General features: G+C 47.7%; 1 protein-coding gene across 2 annotated transcripts in view; it reads right to left on the reverse strand.

Moving 5' to 3' along the window:
- Positions 1 to 11,564: 11,564 nt before the first annotated feature.
- Positions 11,565 to 16,417, reverse strand: part of LOC144888250 (uncharacterized) — a 42,756-nt gene continuing 37,903 nt past the window's right edge. For both annotated transcript variants that reach the window (XM_078777682.1, XM_078777683.1), the window contains 2 exons: positions 14,282 to 14,422; positions 11,565 to 14,146 (listed from right to left, as the gene is read on the reverse strand). In XM_078777682.1, coding sequence (XP_078633808.1) covers positions 12,948 to 14,146; positions 14,282 to 14,422 — 1,340 coding nt within the window. In that variant the 3' untranslated portion in view covers positions 11,565 to 12,947. The remainder of the gene's footprint in view (positions 14,147 to 14,281; positions 14,423 to 16,417) is intronic.

The raw sequence follows: 16,417 nt of genomic DNA on the forward strand, positions 1-16,417 counted from the left end.
CCGCGACGAGCTTCTGGGATGCCTTCGTGCCCGGGTGGGACAGGCCGTGGATGGTGTCGAAAACTGGGCGCCGCCAGCCAGCAGGCACGATGGGGCGAGGCCGGCCGAGGGAGACGTCGCATAGGAGGGCTGCGCCCGCGGCGCCGAACGGCACCTCGGTGACAAGGAGGCCCGTGACGGTGGTCCGCAAGGCCTGGACGCCGGGGTCGGCGGTCTGGTCCTCCGCCATCCGGGCATATTCGACCCCGAGGTGGACCGCGTGCACGACGGAACGGGAAAGGCAGTCTGCCACCGGGTTGTCTTTACCCGCCACGTGACGGATGTCCGTCGTGTACTCGGACACGGCAGAGAGGTGACGCTGCTGCCGTGCCGACCATGGCTCGGCGACCTTGGCCATCGCGAACACAAGGGGCTTGTGGTCGACGAAAGCCGTGAACGGGCGGCCCTCCAGCAGATGGCGGAAGTGTCGGACCGCCAGGTGGAGCCCGAGCAGCTCGCGGTCAAAGCTGCTATAGCGGCATTCGTGCGGGCGAAGCTGCCGGCTAAAAAACGCCAGCGGTTGCCAAGCACCACGCACCCACTGCTCGTGCACCGCGCCCACCGCGTAGTCCGACGCGTCGGTGGTGAGGGCGATCGGTGCATCGGGCACCGGGTGCGCCAGCATGGTGGCGTCGGCCAGGGCCAGCTTTGCGCCCGCAAACGCCACGGCCATCGGCTCCGACCAAGCGATGTCACCTTTGCTCGGCTTGCCCCGGAGCGCCTCGTGCAAGGGGCGGAGGAGCTGGGCGACGTGGGGCACGAAGCGGTGGTAAAAATTTACCATGCCCAGGTACTCCTGGATCCCCTTGATCGTGCGGGGCCGTGGGAAATCCCTGACCGCCTCCACCTTGGCCGGTAAAGGGACGGCCCCGTGCCTGGTGATGCGGTGCCCCAAGAAGTCGATGGTGGCGACGCCGAAACGGCACTTGGCGTGGTTGATGATTAGGCCATGCTGGCCCAGGCGTTCGAAAAGCGTGCGGAGGTGGAGCAGGTGCTCCTCCCGGGACGCGCTCGCGACTAGGATGTCGTCCAGGTAGACAAAAAGGAAAGGTAAGTCGCGCAAGACGCTGTCCATAAGCTGTTGGAACGCCTGGGCCGCATTCTCCAACCCGAAGGGCATTCTCAGGAACGCGAAGAGGCCGAAAGGGGTGATGATGGCCGTCTTCGGGACATCGTCCGGTTGGACGGGGACCTGGTGGTAGCCCCGGATGAGGTCCACCTTGGAAAACACGGTCGTGTTTGCCAAACGGGCAGAAGAGTCCTGGATATGCGGGACCGGGTAGCGATCGGGGGTGGTGGCATCATTGAGCCGGCGGTAGTCCCCGCACGGCCGCCATCCTCCGCCGGGCTTTGGCACAATGTGCAGAGGAGAAGCCCAAGCGCTGTTGGAGCGCCGTACGATCCCCAGCCGCTCCAGCGTGGCGAACTCCGCTTTCGCCACGGCGAGCTTCGTGAGCACGAGTCGGCGTGCCCGGGCATAGACCGGCGGCCCGACCATGGGTATATGGTGCTCCACCCCGTGTTTAACGGCCACCGCTGAGAAGGTGGGCCGCGTGAGGGCCGGGAAACTGGCGAGGAGGCGGGTAAAGTCGTCCGCTGCCGGAAGCGTGCAAACTAAACTCGCCGGGACGGAACCTTCCAGCAAGCCACTTGGCAAGCCGCTCGGTGAGCCGCTCAGTGAGCCGCTCAACGAGCCGCTCAGCGAACAAGCGAGCGAGCTGAAGGTTTCGGCCTGGACCAGCCGTTTTTTTTTTTTGTTGTTTTTTTTGTTTTTTTTGTATACTGAATCGAGGCTCGTGAAAGAGCTAAGTTTGCGCTTCACGTCGACCAGCAGCCCATTCGCACATAGGAAGTCCGCACCGAGCAGTGCCATTGGCACGCTAGCGGTCACGAACGACCATTGAAAGCGCTGCCCTCTGAACCGCAGTGAGAGGCAACGCTTCCCGAATGTGCGGATGGGTGTACCGTTGGCGGCAAGCAAAGCGGGGCCCCGGCCCACGGTTTGCTTGTCGGACGTGGAGGCGGGGAGGACGCTTACCTGTGCTCCTGTGTCGCAAAGAAAACGGCGCCCGGACAAGGTGTCCATGATGAAAAGGAGGCTGCCGGAATGGCCGACGCTCAGGGCCGCTAATGAGCGCTGGCCCGGTCGTTTCCCGACCTGTCAAAAGAGCACGGCGGGCGACACGTTTTAGCCTTGCGGCCGAACCTGGCGTGGTTGTAGCACCAGGTTTGCGGCGGCGGCGGCCGCGGTGGCCATGGTGGTGGCGGCAGCGGTGGTGGGCGGGGCGCAGCAGAGGCCACGAGGGAAGCCGGGGGCACTGTAGCATCTGCCCCGGGATCCACGACGGCAGCACCGTAACCCGACCGCGTGTCGCAGGCCGCGAAAAACTTGTCGGCCTCTACGGCCAGGGCTCGGGGTTCCTTTATTTTGGAACCGGCCAGTGCGAGGCGTACCTGTAGAGGTAGCTGGCGTAGGAAAAGCGCCCGGAATAAGAAATCCGGGGGCTGGTCTCCAAGCAGCGACAGCATACAATCCATCCGCACGGATGGTCGGGTGTCGCCGAGTTCGGGAAGGTCCAGGAGGCGGTCGGCCCGTTCGATCTCCGTGAGCCCGAACGTGGCGATGAGGAGACGTTTAAGCGCCTCGTACTTGTTGTCGCCCGGCTGGCGCCGAAGGATGGGCACGACTCGGGCGGCAGTGCCGGGCCCGAGGGCGGCGACCACGTGGTAGTACCGGGTCTCATCCGCCGTTATGCCTCGGAGCTGAAATTGAGCTTCAGCCTGCACAAACCAGACGTCGGCTTGCGCCTCCCAAAACTCCGGGAGTTTGATTGTTACGGCGTTGGTAGCCATGGCGCGTTCGGGGGTCAGCAACGGCTGAACCCAAGCGGGGTCATTAGCATAGTGTGGTGCTGCACACACACAACTCGATTGCCAGAGAAGAAGGCCACAACGCGTAGGTACAAAGAGTCTTTATTCAAAGCTCGTACTTCAGCGCTGAGCTCGAGCTGAGAGCCCGCATATATGTGCCGAGGCCACGCCGAGTCCCCGGGCGTGGCCGATCGGTCGAAAGGCTGGGCATGTGCTCTCGTTCCCCGCCTGGACGCTCGCGCCACCCACTGGTGCGCAGAGTTATTGCCCCTTGTGCCCGCCACAGGGTTAAATTAATGTCGCCGAAGACGAATGAAAATAATTCTCAGCTTAAATTTCCTGATCTCATCAACAATAGAGAGTTCATAGAACACATTACTGAAGAGGGTAAAGGTTCGTAGAGGGTAAAGGTTCAAAGAGGATAAAGGTTTGTAGAGGATAAAGGTTCGTAGAGGGTAAAAGTTCGTAGAGGGTAAAGGTTCGAAGAGGGTAAAGGTTGGTCGAGGGTAAAGGTTCGTAGAGGGTAAAGGTTCGAAGAGGATAAAGGTTCGTAGAGGGTAAAGGTTCGTAGAGGGTAAAGGTTCGTAGAGGGTAAAGGTTCGAAGAGGGTAAAGGTTCGAAGAGGGTAAAGGTTCGAAGAGGGTAAAGGTTCGAAGAGGGTAAAGGTTCGAAGAGGGTAAAGGTTCGTAGAGGATAAAGGTTCGTAGAGGGTAAAGGTTCGTAGAGGGTAAAGGTTCGTAGAGGGTAAAGGTTCGAAGAGGGTAAAGGTTCGAAGAGGGTCAAGGTTCGAAGAGGGTAAAGGTTCGAAGAGAGTAAAGGTTCGAAGAGGGTAAAAGTTCGAAGAGGGTAAAGGTTCGAGTGGGTAAAGGTTCGTCGAGGGGAAAGGTTCGAAGAGGGTAAAGGTTCGTAGAGGGTAAAGGTTCGAAGAGGGTAAAGGTTCGAAGAGGGTAAAAGTTCGTAGAGGGTAAAGGTTCGAAGAGGGCAAAGGTTCGAAGAGGGCAAAGGTTCGAAGAGGGTAAAGGTTCGAAGAGGGTAAAGGTTCGTAGAGGGTAAAGGTTCGAAGAGGGTAAAGGTTCGAAGAGGGTAAAGGTTCGAAGAGGGTAAAGGTTCGAAGAGGGTAAAGGTTCATAGAGGGTAAAGGTTCGAAGAGGGTAAAGGTTCGAAGAGGGTGAAGGTTCGAAGAGGGTAAAGGTTTGGAGAGGGTAAAGGTTCGAAGAGGGTAAAGGTTCGTAGAGGGTAAAGGTTCGAAGAGGGTAAAGGTTCATAGAGGGTAAAGGTTCGAAGAGGGTAAAGGTTCATAGAGGGTAAAGGTTCGAAGAGGGTAAAAGTTCGAATCCTGTGAACGTTTAAATCGGTTAAAGGATCGAATTGGGTAAAGATTTGAAATGAGTAAGTGAGTGAGTCGGTAAGTGAGTGAGTCAGTAAGTAATTGAGTGAGTGAGTGTGAGTCGGTAAGTGAGTGAGTGCGAGTGAGTCAGTAAGTAATTGAGCGTGTGTGAGTGAGTCAGTAAGTGAGTGAGTGTGCGTCGGTAAGTGAGTGTGAGTGAGTCAGTAAGTTAGTGATTCGAGTGAGTCAGTAAGTGAGTGTGAGTGCGTCAGTAAGTAATTGAGTGAGTGAGTGTGAGTTGGCAAGTGAGTGAGAGTGAGTCAGTAAGTGAGTGATTGCGAGTGAGTCAGTGAGTGTGAGTGTGTCAGTAAGTGAGTGAATGACCGCAAGGGGGGGGGGGGGGTGAGGATTCCCCCAACCCAAAACAGGTATTTACTTTCTTCTACGAAACTACACACGAAATTCCGATGAACAAACTTGCCCACAACCTCCATCTCACATGATGCACCAAAGTTTGTTCATGGAATAGAAAAAAAATCGGGCCCTATGGGGCGGGGGGGGGGGGGGGAGGTCGGGTGCAAGGGGCCGTCGCCCCGAGCGGCACTTTTGGGGGGGCGGAAAATTTGTTATTTTGCATTTATCATTATGGATACTTCGTACCATTTTGCCGCGACGCATGAAAGCGCAAGCGAAGGGATGAGTTAAACTGTGCAAATGGTTTTTGCTGACCAAAGTAACATGGCAGCGTCCTTAGTTTGCTGACCAATGGATGCGGCCAATGATATCCCGGAGAGAGGAGGCTTGCAAAGGAACGCGTGGCATGCTGGGAAACGAAGCGGACGAGGCGTTCGTGTTCATTCTTGTTCGCCGTTCACGCCTCATTCGTGTTCTCGGCTCATTTGTTCAGGTGAGAAAAGGCTTCCAACAAAAAAGCAGAATTTATTCGCACGATTTTTAAAGGTTGAAAATTAATTTTCTTTATTTTTTTTTGAAATCCTGTTGGATAAAACACGATATCATCTATTTATTACGTAAGCAAAAATGGTAGAATTCCCCTTGAGAAGGTCGAGGGGTGGCGGGCTGATGCGACATGGCGCTTCATGGAGGGGAGAAGCCACATGACCTCAGGGTCTTGCTGCTGATCGTCATCTTAGCAAAATCTTGACAAGTCGAACTTGTAAAAGTGCTCTCTCCCCCCCAGTGTCCGGATTCTCTTGTGATCGATATTATCATCATCGCGGAGCTCTCGTTCTCTCTGCCTCCATCTTTGCGGGTTGGCATGATGAGGTTGCTTCTGCAGACGTTTTTGTTCTCTATTTAGCTCACCTGGAACGAAGTTCAGGGGAGCTTATGCGATGGAGCATTGTCCATCAGTCCATCAGTCAGACAGTCAGAATTTATTGACAGTCCGTCAGTCAGTCCGTTCGTCCATCAGTCAGTCAGACCGTTCGTCAATCAGTCAGTCAGTCTGTTAGTCCATCAGTCAATCAGTCCGTCCGTCCCTAAAATCGGTATTTGCTTTCTTCTCAGAAACGACACACGCAACTCTGATGAAACTTCACCACAACCTTAATCACCCGTCTTATACCAAAGTTTGTTCCTGGCATTAAAAAATTGGGGTCTAAGGTGGTCGATGCAACGGTAGGCTACCCGCCCTATGGGTGGGGCTTCAATTGGGAAACCCAAATGAAAAGGCAAAATATCAGAAATTGAAAGCTTTTTTTATTTTAAACGATTCATATAAACATCCGTTGAATCATATCACATGCAAATCATCAAGATCTAAACAGTACATGGCACCCATTTTGAAAAAAGATTGAATTCTGCAAAACGGAAGCGGCCGTACATGTTTTTCTCAATCGCACGTTTATGTGTGAAGAGTGCGTGCCGAATCTGTAACACGGAAGCGGCCGCTACACCTGTTTCTCAGTCGCTTTGCACACGCTGCCATGTTACTTCAGAGCCGCACGTTTATATAGGAAGAGTTTGTCAGGAGTCGATCTACTCTCTCCTGGTACGTATCATTTCAACAAAAACCACATCACTGTTCATATTGGTAAATATTATTCCATCGTGTTTGGAAAAACTGGAAAATTGGGAAAAATAGGAAAAACAACATAGTGTAGCGGCTACCGCTGGGTTTTCACAATCGCCTTGCACCTATCAAGGACGCGGAGCGATCACCATGCCGGGCTCGTCCAGGACGCCCGGGCAGGCTCGCCCTCAACTTGCCAGGCCACAGCCAGGACGCTGGGCCACGCCCCCTCTCGCCTTTCCTGGGCAAACGCTCCGGGATAATATGTATATATATTGCTGCCCGATAAACGGGCTTTTCAGAGTGCCTGAGTGTTTGGTTTGATTAAAGCAACTCGGATGAATTCCAGCTTTTTGTCGCGTCCATTCTTCCGATCGACGTGGGAGCACAGCTCCTTCAATAGCCTATTTTACTCCAAGTGGTCCTGGGAATATCCACCCAAAATATCGTTGCGATCGGCTCCTTCGAGGAGCCGATTTTGCGGTACCTTCTTCGTTTTTGCGGTACCTTCGAACAGACAGACATTTGGTGAATTATAGTAAGACTAGCGGGGTCACCCGTGGGAATCCCACGGGCATGGATGTGTGTGACATTTCGACATATTGAGTTAGATGCTGCGCCTGCACATTCAGTTATATAAAATGGTTACTGGCAATTGATCACATCCACAAATGATGTAATCCACACAATTTATGTACTTTACATAACGTTAATCGGAATACATGCCCGTGTAGATGGGAAATACAGTTTGTTTGAAATAAATCACAAATATCAGAAGAAAGTTTTTAAAATTTAGAACTATTCTCACTCAGAGTTAAACATCACCGTAATATTATGCGGTTGCTTCAACGTTTTCGGTGAATTATATGTCATTCCCATCCACACGGGCATGTATTCCTATTAACGTTATGTAAAGTACATAAATTGTGTGGATTACATCATTTGTGGATGTGATCAATTGCCAGTAACCATTTTATATAACTGAATGTGCAGGCGCAGCATCTAACTCAATATGTCGAAATGTCACACACATCCATGCCCGTGGGATTCCCACCCGTGGGAATCCCACGGGCATGGATGTGTGTGACGAATTTTAAATATATGTCGACTGTTATTTTAGGCGGTGTATTTTCGTTTATCATCATGGTGCGATTTGAAAAAATATATCTCTGCATTTTCCTCTCCAATACCTCCTCCCACTTTACACACACACCGGCCCATGTTTACATATACACACACACACACACACATATACACCCAGACACATATACACATACACACACACGTACATCGACACACATGCACACACACACACACACATACACACGTACAGACACATATACACATATGCAAATATGTATACACATATGTATCCACATATACACATATATGCACATTATACACATATATACATCTCCACACACACACACACACACACACAAACACACACACAAAAACAGACACACACACAGACATATATATATACACATACAACAACATGCATTTTAAGGCCATTTTCCCTGCTACAGCGGGGGTTAGCCTACATACACATACACACACACACATATGCACGCGCACACACGCACGCACGCACACACACACACACACACACGTACACACACACACGTACACATGTCCCACATGTATATACATGTTTAAAGTGTACGTGCCCTTCCCCCCTCCCCCGCCCGGCAACGCTAGGTACTTCTGCTTGTAACTAATAAAATAAAAACGAAGAAATATCTCTCGGTTTCATGAAACTCGGTGGAATTGGATGAAATTCGCTCGGTGAATTCACTCGGTGTATTCGGTTCGGCTCGGTTCACTCTGTTTAAAGAAAAAGCGATAATGTCGACATGTTGCTGTCTGTGTCATGTTGGGCGGTGTATGATACTTGTTGGCTGTTGGGCGGTGTTGGGCGGTGATATGGTGTATTTTTTAAAATATATCTCTGCATTTTCCCGCGTTGCTGACACCGAGTCGTTCTTCATCGACTGTGTCATTCATTTTGGAAATGGAAGTTTCCACGCAACGCATGAATTGTCACGAGTCAAGAGGAAGTGTCTCGTCATCATCAAATGACAAATATATTACATTGTGAAAATTAAAGATTTCAAATAAACCTATTTAAAGTGTATGCGCAAATAACTAATAAATAAAGAAACGAAGAAATATCTCTCGGTAATTTCCTGAACCATATTTTACTTCCGGCTAATAATGTTGAATGAAATAAAAACGAAGAAATATATGTCGTTTTGTGACGACTGTCATCAAAAGTAAACGGTGAATTCACTCGGTTTATTCGGTTCGGCTCGGTTCACTCGGATTAAAGAAAAAGCGATAATGTCGACATGTTGCCGTCTGTCATGTTGGGCGGTGTATGATACATGTTGGGCGGTGTATGATACATGTTGGGCGGTGTATGATACATATTGGGCGGTTGTTGGCGGTTGGGCGGTGGGCGGTGATATGGTGTATTTTAAAAAATATATCTCTGCATTTTCCCGCGTTGCTGACACCGAGTCCAAAACCATCGATAAAAATGAAATCAGATGGTGAGTTAGATTGGAGATAAAGGCGTGAGAGAGACTCAATGGCCTTGAAGTTACAGGCCTTTGAGAATTCATTTCGTTCTATAAACGGCAACTTTCATCGGATTTTCTTCCCGTTTTTTTTCAACCGAGTCTAAAACGATGTTAGCGACTGTGAAAAATGAAATGATATATCGAATTTGATTTGAAATAAAACTGGGAGAGAGAGCAAGACACCACGGGCCTACAAAACAGGCCTCAAAGCTATGCGAGTTAATAAAATGGTGGATATTTGTTTATATTGTTACGGAACCCAACGTCGGCCTATGGTTCCCCTTTGAGGGGGGATTAGTCCCCTCGTTTGTTACTGACCGACGTGGTCCCTGAAGCTGCACCGCAACCTCCGGAAAGGCCGGTGCACAGCCCCGTTCGTGACCGCGGATAAGATGTTAATTTGCCGAGCGGATGGCAGCCGCGGCCCGAACCGTTAACAATGACTAGACCTGATTCCTTAACGTTGGCCAAATCGTGCCACAGGTATTCAATTGGGAAAAGACAAAGACGACGGATGTGAAGAAGAAGAAGACAAAAAAGGTTTGCAATACGACTATAATTTATTACTACTATTTACAACCAAAAGAAACCAAGGAGGAGGAAGGATAATAAAATAAAGACAGAAGGAATCAAGGAGACACAGTGCAACGCTAGCTTACCTACAGTCTTAATTAATACCCCAGGACAAGACACACAAAACGGACGACAATCAAACTCACACGAATGGGGAAATGAAGGCAGGAATGATTGGCTGGAAGGAGGGGAAGGTCCAAGTGGTCCACAGAGCTGGAAGGATGCGGGTGGTGGGTGTGATCCCGGCTCGAGTTGAGCAGCCGCCGACTCTCCCCAATCGTCTCCGCACGGCGACGTGGCTTCTTGGCCGCAACTGTCGTCACCGCCGTCGACGCTCCAAGCTGCGGTTTGTTCACAAGCTGCGGTGGACTCTTTTGTGCGTCTCTCTCCGAAGCTCGTCTCACCTCCTCTGGACTTATCTCAGGCGCATCTCTCTTGGACTCAGAACTCATCTGGCGTGGGGAGCGTCCCGCTGCGGGTTATATAGGCCCCGCCCTTCAACCTTTTCGAACCTCCCCGATCGCTCTTCCTCCGCCCTCTCAAGCCAAACCCCTTTGGCTGGGTTGGTTGAGTGGGGCCGACTCACTCCTCCCCTCTATTACGAGGTGGAGACACGCCTTTCTTCTCCGAGCCGGAGCACATGGCAATGGCGGCGAATGCAGTTGGCAATCGAGGCTTTGGGAATGGGAATGAAAGGGAATGGAAATGAAAGGGAATCTACTCTATTTGAATTCGGTGCAATGGAGTATTAATTAATGGAAGACAAAGCCTTAACCTAATACACAGAATAAGGAAATAACTACCAACAAGCAGGAAATCTATGATTGGCTAACGCGATTGTATATGACCTAACTAAGGGATGCCCTTTGACCTTTATACACAACTGGAGGAAGGAGGGTGATATTTTACAATTTATTACACAATAAAAAAACACAATTCTCATATCCACAACAATACGAAGCGAAGCCTCTCCCAGAATGGGTGGAGCTATGGGTTGAGCTACTCTGCAAACCGAGTAAGCCACACCCTGGACAGACGCCCAACAGACAGACAGACAGAATCATCTACGGCTATTATAATATAGAATGCTTTTGGAATACTTCTGTCATCCTATTGAATAAGTTGGGCCAATTTTTATCAAAGATTCATTTTATAAAATAATTTCCACAATTTTCTGAAAACAAAACAAAACAAAGGAAGAAAACAAAACTTTGACTGTTAACTTGCAAATGAACTGCACCTAATTTGATTTGTAATAAAGTTATTTCATTGGGCTTTGTGTTGAATTCAGCATGTGAGTTGTGAGGGGCGGAAATTTGACATCTCGCCCCGAGCGTCATTTTTCATTGATAAGCCACTGGGGAGGGGATGGGGTTGGCCCCCCAAAATAGGAATTTACTTTCTTCTCAGAAACTACACTTACAATTCCGATGAAACTTGACCATAACGTTCTGTTCATCACCCGTGATGTACCAACGATTGTTCCTGGCATTTAAAAAGTCGGGGTCTGAGGTCCATGAGAGGTTGCCCCATAGAATAAGTATTTGTTCTTTTCTCAGAAACTACACACAATTTTGATGAAACTTGATCACAACCTTCATCACCCGTGATACACCAAGGTTTGTTCGAGGCATTATAAAAATCGGGTGGGGTGGGGCATGGAAGAGGGGGTTGCCCCCCAAAATAGGTATATTGTTTTTGTTTGTTTGAAGTCTTATGATTGTCAGTATGATTGTACATACATGCTGCCCTGTCTTCGAGCAACCATTGATATTGGTTCAATATACCGTGATACTGTTTAAAATACGTTTACGTTCTGTGTTCAAAGGTATTCCCTCCATTAACAATGCTTTACCATTGATGTTGAGAAAAATGTGGGAGCAACTAGCTGTGTGGCCTTCCACGTTGGGACCTGTGCAACTGAGCTGCTCGAGATCAATGAGTGATGGGATGAAGTGCAGTCAAGCTATGATGGTAAATGCTATCTCTGCAAGGCTTTCAACTGGTTTGGTGAACAACTCTCGGTTTGATCAGGATTACTCATGGGGATGTGGACATCTCCAAACTCTCCACTGACTGACAATATAAATTGATCATGCACCCATTACATATTCACAATAACACAGACAGGGCATTTACACTTTGAGGACCTCTCTTTATTGTGAAACCCTTCATAAATTCAAGATTCATGAAAAACATGCGGAGGAGTCTTCTTCTGATAAACAATTTTACAACAAGGGTGTTCTCCCCATATCACACATGGCAATGAAACATGGACGACAGCAAAGATTGAGTAAAAATTGATGTCCAAATCACCATGGAAAGATTCCATCTGAGCACAACCAAAAGGGACAAGAAAAACAACTAATTCAGAGAGAAAACAAATTTGCTGGACACTGGTCACAATCAAAAAACTCAAATGGAACTTGGCTGGATGCATGGGAAGGACAGAGACAATATTTACAAATTGGCAACCTCAGGAAGGCCCTGGAAGAAGCACAGTGAGAGATATAAGATGATGTTGAGAGATTCAGTTTTGTTACCATTTGAGATTTTGGCTTCAAATTTTCAACAATCCGCTGTGATGAGAATATGGAGAATCAAATTTATAAATTTTACATTGTTTTTTTAACCTGTCATTTTCTTTAACTGCAGTTTGAGTTGAGTGGACGTGGATGGGCTTAGCATTTTGAGATTCTTGTTGTCTTTTGGCACCAGTTTGCAATCATTGTTGTGGACATTCTGGATACAGGTGGTACTCTGAGGAGTTGTGCTCACAAGGTATGTGCCCAAAGGTCTGTACGCTTTCACGATAGCGTTCTCCTTCCTGCTTCACTGAATACCTTGCCGACTGCTGAGGAACGATTACAAGGGGGGGGGGGGGGGGGGGGGGGGAGGAACGTACAACCTCGTACAGGTAATGCCACGTGAATTTAACAAACCTTTTATCAGCAAATCCCTTCCTACAATCAGAGCACTTTTTTACGCGAGCACTCCAGGTGGGTTGCACTCTGGAAGTTCAAGCTCCGTTTTGAAATAAAATCCTCATCACAAATAGAACATTTGTAAGGGACGCTCTCGTTGGTTGTTATCTCAACATGCGGGTTTTAGGAGGTGGGAGAAAGTTCTCCCAGAACTCAAAATCTCTACCTCCTTTTTCGGTAAAGGGTCATTATTCATGAACCAGTTTGTGAAACTTCATTCTCATAGTTTTGTTCCAAGGGCTCGTTTTAGAATCCTCACTGAACCTTTGACAGCCTCCACCTGTAGCATGTTTGTCGTGATATTCCCCGGAATGCTTTTTAAGTGCTCAGTTGGGGTTTTCTTGAACATCCGGATTTCCTGTTGCTCCGACTGTCACTGGTACAATTTCAGGTTTCTTCAATTTTGAGATCCTCTTGACGTCATTTTTCAGATCTTGGTATTTCAGATTTACTTCTGCTGTGTGGATCTTGATGTGACTTTTCAATTTGCTGTTTTGAGAGAAACCTTTATCACATATCGAGCATTTGTAAGGTCACTCTCCTGTATGGACCCTCATATGTAATTTCAAACTGCTGTTTGAAGAGAAACCTTTATCACATATCGAGCATTTGTAAGGTCGCTCTCCTGTATGGACCCTCATATGTAATTTCAATTTGCCTTTTTGAGAGAAACCTTTATCACATATCAAGCATTTGTAAGGTCGCTCTCCTGTATGGACCCTCATATGTAATTTCAAATTACCTTTTTGAGAGAAACCTTTATCACATATCGAGCATTTGCATGGTCGCTCTCCTGTATGGACCCTTATATGTTTTTTCAAATTGCTGTTTCGAGAGAAACCTTTATCACATATCGAGCATTTGTAAGGTTGCTCTCCTGTATGGACCCTCATATGTAATTTCAAACGGCTGTTTACAGAGAAACCTTTATCACATATCGAGCATTTGTTAGGTCGCTCTCCTGTATGGACCCTCATATGTAATTTCAAACTGCTGTTTAGAGAGAAACCTTTATCACATATCGAGCATTTGTAAGGTCGCTCTCCTGTATGGACCCTCATATGTAATTTCAATTTGCCTTTTTGAGAGAAACCTTTATCACATATCAAGCATTTGTAAGGTCGCTCTCCTGTATGGACCCTCATATGTAATTTCAAATTACCTTTTTGAGAGAAACCTTTATCACATATCAAGCATTTGTGTGGTCGCTCTTCTGTATGGACCCTCATATGTTTTTTCAAATTGCTGTTTTGAGAGAAACTTTTATCACATATCGAGCATTTGTAAAGTCGCTCTCCTGTATGGATCCTCATATGTAATTTCAAACTGCTGTTTGCAGAGAAACCTTTATCACATATTGAGCATTTGTAAGGTCGCTCTCCTGTATGGATCCTCATGTGTAATTTCAAATCGCTGTTTAGAGAGAAACCTTTATCACATATCGAGCATTTGTGAGGACGTTTTCCAGTATGGATCCTCATGTGTATTTTGATTTTACTCGTTGAAGCAAAATCCTTTCTGCACACATGACACTGATAACATATTCGCTTTTCTTGAACCTTTTTGTGTTTGTTCAATTTCATATTAATCTTGGTGTGGCGAGGCCCAGACAAGTATTTGTATTTTACTGGAAGTGAGACTTGATCTCGTGATTGTTTCTTCCAAAAAGGCTTCTTCCTCACTGTCAAGCTGCCAATGGACCTTATTTGTCCCAAATTACTTCTTGATTGTTCTACAGAAACAAAGAACACAACATTTTCTTTTTTTTGTCAAAATCAAAATGCAAAATTTTAAACACTTTTCTGAAATTTTTATATTTTCTCCATACAAAAGGCTTTATGTTATTTTTTTTTACGTTTCCACTCACCAGTTGCAAAACAGGAAGCACTTCCGTTTGTCATGTGAATATCATCTGAACCTTCCTTTGCAGAAGCACATTTTGAATCTTCTGTGACAGATGAATCGTTGTCATGTTGTTTGCCTTCCACATTTACAGGATAGACATCACCTGTGTATAAATCAGTGTCAGTATTTTGCAGGGAAATGAGTGAGAACCATCTGGGGAGTTCATATAACATGTTACGCCATGGAATGTAAACTTCAATTTAAACATAATAATGAAGTTAAAGATTGTGAAATTAAAATTCTGGATGTTAAGTCCGATTGAAGCAGTCTTCTGCATCACCCTTATACACCACCCTATTTAACATGTCCAAATACGGCAAAACTGGAGATTATTGGAAACAAGAAGAAGGCGATTTGTGTTCAAGTATTATACAGAAAGACAAGTTTGTGTGGCAAGGGCGCCCGGAAAGCGTGCATGGTGTTAGTGTCCTGATTTCTGAGGAATTTGTAGACAGTGTGGCGAGTGTGACTCAAGTGAGTGAAAGGTTGATGGTTGGAAAGTTCTTGGTGAACGTCATCTCGGGATATGCTCCGCAGGTCGGTCAGAGTGATGAAGAGAAGGACAAGTTCTGGTGTGCAATAAAGAAGCTGATGGAAAACCCGAAAGATGAGGAAGTTGTTGTGGTTGGAGGAGACCTAAATGGACATGTGGGAAGGAGTATGGACTGTTTTGAGGGAGTTCATGGGGGTTACGGATATGGTGTGAGGACTGGAGAAGGTGAAAGGATTTTGGAGTTTGCTGATGGAGCTGGTTTGTCGATTTGAAATACTCAGTTCCAGAAAGAGGATAATAAGCTTGTTACATACACGTCAGGTGGGTCGATGACAACCGTCAACTACCTGATGGTGCGTAGGCGAGATCGGGGGCACCTCCGGGACACAAAGGTGATCCCGGGGGAGGAGGCTGTTTCACAGCACCACTTGGTTGTCTGCGACATAAGGGTGAAAGATGCGAGGAGAGCTCGGCAGGTGAAGTACCAACCGAGAATGAAGGTGTGGAGGTTGAAAGAGGTGACAGTGAGGGAGGCATTAAAAGGGACGGAGGGACTGCTCTCCCCTCTGGGCTGGTGCTCCTGCCTCACACCTAGCTCGTCTTCACGCTGTTGAAACCAAAGCATTGAGAATCATTGGAATCTCCTGCGATGAAGCTAACTCCAAGGGCCTCTCACTCACTCACCGCAGGCAGGTTGGTGGTCTTTCCGTCTTCTCCCGACTCCTCTCTGGACTTGCCCCCCCCAGCTCTCTCTGGGCTCTGTCCCGCAAATATTCCTACAGGTCGCACAAGATCTGCCTGCAACCCTCTTATGGTTAAACTGCCAAAACCAAGACTCTCTGCTCACCTTCACTCCTTCATTCCTCTTTTCTCCCACCTCTGGAACAAACTCCCTCACTCTCTTCAATCCCACTCCACCCTCCAGGTCTTTAAAACAGCTGTTCACCACCATCTCTTATCTTCCCCCATCCAAAACCTTGATCTTTTTTACTCCCGCTAATTTCACCCCAATTCCACTTTTTTGAAATAGCAACTTTTGTCCTGGAAGTCCTTGGTGTCCTTGTGTTTTATACTTCTCCCACCCCCCCCCCCTTCCCACGCCTCCTCCCCCCAAGCCATCTCCCTCCCACACATCTCCCAGCTCTCAAATGTTGTGTTTGTGTGCCTCCCCTTCTCTCCCCATCTTGTCTTCCGCTCCCTCTTTTTATATATTTTGTTTGTCAGGTTGATTTGTTTGTGAAGTAAATGTTAGCTCTTTCACGAGCCTCGATTCAGTATACAAAAAAAAAGAAAAAAAAAAGAAAAAAAAAAGAGAGGCCGAGTATGTTCGAGGATAATGTGGTTGAGCTTGAAAGTGGTTGGATGTCAATGAAAAATCGTCTATTGGGAGCCGTTCGTGAGGTATGTGGATGGACAAAAGGACCACTGAGGCACTCGGAAACATGGTGGTGGGATGATGAAGTTGGAAAGAGGATTGACGAGAAGAGGAAGAAGATCAAGGAGTGGCAGAAGGCAAAGGGTACGGGGGCAGAGCATGAAAGTTATAAGGCAGCCAAGAAGGCTGCAAAGAAAGAGGTAGCAAAGGCGCAGGAGGCATCTTGGAAA

Source organism: Myxine glutinosa, chromosome 5 (genome assembly GCF_964187855.1).
Source record: "Myxine glutinosa chromosome 5, kmMyxGlut1.1, whole genome shotgun sequence".
Taxonomy (NCBI): Eukaryota; Metazoa; Chordata; class Myxini; order Myxiniformes; family Myxinidae; genus Myxine; species Myxine glutinosa.